We start from the raw sequence: 5605 nt of genomic DNA, 5'->3' as shown, positions 1-5605 counted from the left end.
CCTCAAATGCTGATTGCCGCTTGGAACCTAAAAAAAATGTAATTCAACAAAAGAAAATGATCTGAATAAAATTACGGCTAGCTAGTTTATTTTTTATTTTTTTTTTTACTTATTTGGGGCTTTTAGGTTTCATTCAGAACCCAAATCCAATGCAAAACATAATGAAGTGACAGAGCTGAATGTTGCCTGGATTGAGGTTTCTGGGCTTTCAATGTTAAACTACGGGCTATAGCACCACCACCTGGTTCACGTCCTCAACTGTCCTCTCTTCAGAGTTCAGACCTACTGATGGGTTACACATCCATTAGATATCAGAATACAACTGACCCGTGACCAGAAACACTTATTCATCTGGAGGGTCAAAGTTAGTACTACGCCCGTTAAATAACTCGACGGGAAAAAGTGAAAACATAAGAATTAACAGAATTTATTTTTTTAATGTAAAAAGACGTCAGAAAATTAATTAACATCAATTCCAAAACATGACTTTCTCAACAGCTGAGGCCCCCCCCCAAAAAAAATACTATGTTGCGCATCAGGATCTGAAGCTTTACATCCCGACATGTGCTTTGTGTTTATTAAAAATAAAAAAAAAAGGACAGAGATATTGCATGTTTAAAATAAAAAATATAAAAAATAAAACAAGCAAATACTACATAGAAAAGATAAAAGGTCTATTTACATAGTCATACAAGGTTAAAATTCTGGCACAGTAAAACTCCAAACAAAAAGGATACAGAAAAGTTTTTTTTCATTGGGATATGACAGAAGTCCAGGGTACCAAGTTGGAGTCAGGACAGATGAGACCATTAACTGTGTTCCTGTTTATCACCAGGTCCTTCTGAGAGATGGGGTCCACCTGAGCTTTAGAATGTCACTAAACTGGTCCAAAATTAACTCTGTGTAGCCTGAATACGAATTAGCTCTTTAAACCCACCTCTAGGGCTTCCTTGATGCCGATCAGAGCTATAGTAAGAGACCTGAAAACTACATTACCCAGAGAGCTGAAAACTACATCGCCCAGAGTCATCTGCACCCCTAGCACAATACATTAAAAATAAAACTTACAAATCGGCTGTTTGATTGTGGAATTAAAAGTGACTTGATGACAATGCGATCGGACAAACTTTAAAAGGTATCAAATCCCAAGTCCTAAACAAAGTACTTAGGAAACAGTCAGCAATCCCTACAATAGAGCGCGGGTAGGGTACATATAGTGTAGGTGAACAGATAGGAGGGGATACCGACTTACTAAGGTTCCTTTCTGCCCGGGTCACTGTTAAACATTACTCGTTGGCCATGTGTCTACATATAAACCAGTGGAGGCTGGTGGGAGGAGCTACATGAGGATTGTAACGGCTAGAATGGAACCGAGCCAAACGTGTGGTTTCCATATGTTTGATGTGGTTGATACCCGAGTGGCACAGCGGTCTAAGGCACTGCATCTCAGTGCCAGAGGCGTAACTACAGACCTTGGTTCAATTCCAGGCTGTATTACAACCGGCTATGATTGGGAGTCCCATAGGGCAGCGCACAATTGGCCCAGCATTGTCCGGGTTAGGGGTTGGCCGTCATTGTAAATAAGAATTTGTTTTTAACTGACTTGCCTAGTTAAATAAATCTTAAATAAAAAAATATATACATCGTCCCATTGATTCCAGTCTAGCCAGAACAATGAGCCTGTCCTCCTATAGCTCCTCCCATATAAACCTTACTATGAGCCAACCAGACAGCACCTGGAGCTTTTCGCTTGACAACTAAAGTCTTGGGAGAACATGGCATAGGAGACAATCACAACCAGATGGACTTGAAATGGGCCACTACAACTTCTCACCAGAGTTAATCATCACCTTGTCTGAACGCAATAGCCCCTCCCCACATCTGTCATGTTACAAAACCACATTCCATTTTATAATTCTAAACCGCTTTCCTTTTTGTATGGAACATGTACAAAACAAATTAAACACTTAGATTCTACAGTAATATCTATGGTATACAAAAAAAAAAAAGATTTCCTGTTCCTGTTGTTCTAGCCTAGTTGTGATCCCATGCTCTGTTACAGGAGAGGCTAGTCGTCATCTCCATCGCTGTCATCTCCCTCGTCCTCTGCATCCCTCTTCCGTTTCTCTCCCTGGACTCCTACTCCATCCTCTTCCTCCTCCTCTTCAACATAGTCATCATCATCTTCCTCATCCTAGGGCCAGAGAACATTTTAATCAACATGACTAGGAGTTCTCTTTTCCTGTAGGGATTTTAGACCCAACATACCAACGACTAGAAAGCAGCAGGTTGCCGTGGTAATCCCCTAACGTAGCAGGTGTAGAAAGATAGCTGAGCCGAGTCCCTACTTCTATTTTAAGGGGAAACGGAACATAGGTTGAAAATACTCCATCCCCGAAAATCTGAAACATCCGCTTTCTGTCAACACCACTCTGGGTGGTAATCACTAGCTTTCTGTCAATGTGTAGAATCAGGAAATAAATGTAAATTGACATCTGGCGTGTATCCTCTAGGAGACTTGGACTATACACTGTCTCGTGTGTATCCTCTAAGAGAGACAGACTGTTAGCTGCACATGGGTTTGATGAATGATTACCTGAATGCCATCCTTCATCAGGTAGGACAGTCCCACCTCTTCGCCCTCGGAACCCTCATCATCTTCGTCATCGTCCCCATCTCTGGTGGGGCCGGCTGTGTGCTCGTCATCTGTGGGGAGGACAACATTGGGTTAATTCTTTGTAATGGTCTAGGACGAAGGCACATGTCTTAAGTTTATCCTCCCAGCCTTTCCTCAGTCCGTCCCCTCCCAGCCCTGTGTTGCTCACCATCATCAGCATCCGAGTCTAGCCCTTCATTGTCATCTGTGGGGAGGACAACATTGGGTTAATTCTTTGTAATGCTCTAGGACAAGGGCACACGTCTCAAATCTTTCCTCCCACCCTCAGCACGTTCCCTCCCAGCCCCGTCGTTGCTCACCATCGTCAGCCTCTGAGTCTGGCACCTCGTTGTCTTCGTGGTCATAGCCGTCCAGGAAGTTGACCTGAGGCAGCAGCTCAAAGACACTCTCCCTGTAGTCCTCCAGAGTAGTGATCTCACAGCTGTACAGGTCCAAACTCTTCAGGTTCTTCAGGTTTTTCTGCAATCACAATGTGATGCTGTTAAGATTCTGTAATAATGATTGTGATTGGAATCCATTAAGTGGAAAGTACTTTGTTGGGTCTACCAGGTGTGTTTATGGGGGTTCCCTTACCAGAGGCTTCACAGTGCTGAGCTCCTTGATCTTGTTGCCGCTCAGGTTGAGATACGTCAGGTTGGGACACTTCTCAGACAGCTGGTCCAGACCTCCAACGATCATGTTATCACTGATCTCCAGCTGAAGAGGACAGATATTGATTCATCTGAAAAAATACTACGTTCACAAGTATTATATAGTACATAGACAAAAAAATGCTTAATATCTTAATGTCCACTTGACTACTATAGTATGTGGCTAGATAGATGAATAGATTTTTACTTGGATTACATTTTTTATGTGGGTGAACCATCTTAACCTCTCCATGACCAGTGGCAAAATAGGATCTTGGACCGAAGATGATGCTCACCTTGAGCAGTTTTGGCAGGGAGGGCAGCTTAGCCAGGGAGGTGAGCCCCACGTTGACCATGCTGAGGAACTCCAGCTCTTTGTAGTCATCTGACAGCCCTTCCACCTCTCCATCACTGGACCTACAGTTGTCCACCACCAGCTCAGCCACCTGTGGAACAATTTGAATTACTGGTAAATGATACAGAATCATTGAGTTTGTTTTTATGAACTTGTTGCTATATTGTGCAAGAAATATAGAATATGAATAAATGACGTAGCATACTAGTATTCGTTTTGAACTACGCTAGAGAATGTCAACATCCTTCCTGCCGGCAACTCCCCCTCATCATACTAAAGTTACTAAAGTTAGCTCATGATCAGAGTGCGCGCGGCCACTATCACCAGCCAGAGAAGTCGTTAATTGTTACTGTCGCGGGAACTATAGCTAACTAACGTTACAAAGTAACACTAGCTACTAGCGGACGTAGTTAGCTAGCCATAAAGTAACGTATCTTGGTGAGGTTTAAATTGATCATGTACTATTCATACCCCTTACAAAGTCAACGGCCCAGCGTATAGCAATTGGCCAACACTTTCATCGAGTTTCAACTTCGTATCAACCGATGCAACATTTGATGCACGAACGCAAGGCTACAAAGTAATTACCCGCACAACGATGGGCGGCATTCTGCACAACTTTACCTTGCAAAACGCCACGCGGGCGCATAGGTTGCATGAAATGCATTCCAAAGATGGGTAGTTACAATATGTACCTATGTGATTGATAGCCTTGTAATTGCGGAGAACGCAAATTCAGTTAACTCGCTGTTTAAAAGACCAAATAAACACTACTTTCACACAAGCCACTTCTATTCAGTATGCGCAAACAACTCCATTGTGTTCTTCAAAACAACTCGTGGAGCTGGTCGGCTCTACGCTAGTAAATCCAAGGAGAATTTATTATAGGGCATTGCTGGCTAACTAGCTAGGCTACTAAAGTCCATGTAGGCTACCAATAGTTTTTGATAATTCTTAACATGGCCATTATTTGGGTTGGGAAATCTTGAACTCCATTAACTAACTAACGTTACCGGTTAGGAGTCTAGCTAGCCAGCATTGGCGCTAGCTACATGTAGCTAGCTAGCTGATGTCCTTGGTAGCGCTAACTCAGTCAGAGTAAGTCGCGCCACCATCAAGATTCTGATCCCATTTTAGTTCTAATCGATTTCTATCGCATCCTCTTTGTGGCAACCACCCATATGTGATTTATTATCCGATATTTTGTTGGCACACCAGTTGTATACTATAAGTTAGCAAGCTAAAGAGTATCGAGCATCGTCATTTCGCATCCACCATGGTTGAGTCGTCATCCTTCACAAAATGCATTGGGAAATAAATAAATAAAGACGTAATACTATACCTCGGCTGGGGTCTTGTTCCTCAACTCCAAACTGATCCTCTTCTCCATCTCCATTTTGAAGACAAACGAAAGCACAAAATCAAAGGAAAAATGAAAATAAAAAGCCGACCACTCAAGCGCTCAGTAACTCCAACCTTCTTCTGTCTATGGCTGATAGGCGATAACCAAACCACCATGTTACCTCGCACCCAACCCCCTTTCTAAGACACGCCTTCTTCTACATGAATATTACGTTTTTCTGTTTTTAATCATGCTATTGGGCCAGCTATTGCGCCATTCAACAGGGACCGCCCTAATTTACATAATATGGCTTGGTGGTAGTTGTAATTGGTCAGGATTGCGTTGTCATTTAATACAGGTCAACCAATGAGATGATAAATACCTCACTTTTAAACTTAGGATACGCCCCCTCTTTGTTCTCATTGGCGCCATTATCAAGTATCGACAGTTGATATAATGCTGTGTTCCTAACCAAGTGGGGAAAGTGGTAATTTCTAGTTGAGTAGTATCAAATCAAATTGTATTTGTCACATGCGCCGAATACAACAGGTGTACTAGACCTTACAGTGAAATGCTTACTTACAAGCCCTAACCAACAATGC

General features: G+C 42.5%; 1 protein-coding gene across 2 annotated transcripts; it reads right to left on the bottom strand.

Annotated features, from left to right (window-relative positions):
* Positions 1-407: 407 nt before the first annotated feature.
* Positions 408-5217, bottom strand: LOC139573146 (acidic leucine-rich nuclear phosphoprotein 32 family member E-like). Of its 2 annotated transcripts, XM_071396286.1 has the most exons (7): positions 5004-5217; positions 3603-3752; positions 3251-3373; positions 2977-3136; positions 2826-2861; positions 2597-2706; positions 408-2194 (listed from the first exon to the last, which is right to left on the bottom strand). In XM_071396286.1, exons 1-7 carry the CDS (start codon positions 5055-5057, stop codon positions 2069-2071), a joined length of 759 nt encoding a protein of 252 aa, XP_071252387.1. In that variant the 5' UTR covers positions 5058-5217; the 3' UTR covers positions 408-2068. The 2 variants fall into 2 exon arrangements, with proteins under 2 accessions (XP_071252387.1, XP_071252388.1); XM_071396287.1 differs by lacking the exon at positions 2826-2861.
* Positions 5218-5605: the final 388 nt, after the last annotated feature.

This window comes from Salvelinus alpinus, chromosome 4, assembly GCF_045679555.1.
Source record: "Salvelinus alpinus chromosome 4, SLU_Salpinus.1, whole genome shotgun sequence".
Taxonomy (NCBI): domain Eukaryota; kingdom Metazoa; phylum Chordata; class Actinopteri; order Salmoniformes; family Salmonidae; genus Salvelinus; species Salvelinus alpinus.
The sequence above is the reverse complement of the archived record's forward strand: the minus strand, read 5'-3'. Positions and strand labels throughout refer to the sequence as shown.

What these genes read in the sequence shown, in the direction of transcription:
- LOC139573146 (XM_071396286.1), bottom strand. Translation starts at nt 5,057, where the DNA reads ATGGAGATGGAGAAGAGGATCAGTTTGGAGTTGAGGAACAAGACCCCA. An exon ending in AGACTCAGAGGCTGACGATG is followed by an intron (nt 2,862 to 2,976) that starts GTGAGCAACGAC and finishes TCCTCCCCACAG; the next exon opens with ATGACAATGAAGGGCTAGAC. An exon ending in TGATGAAGGATGGCATTCAG is followed by an intron (nt 2,195 to 2,596) that starts GTAATCATTCAT and finishes CTCTGGCCCTAG; the next exon opens with GATGAGGAAGATGATGATGA.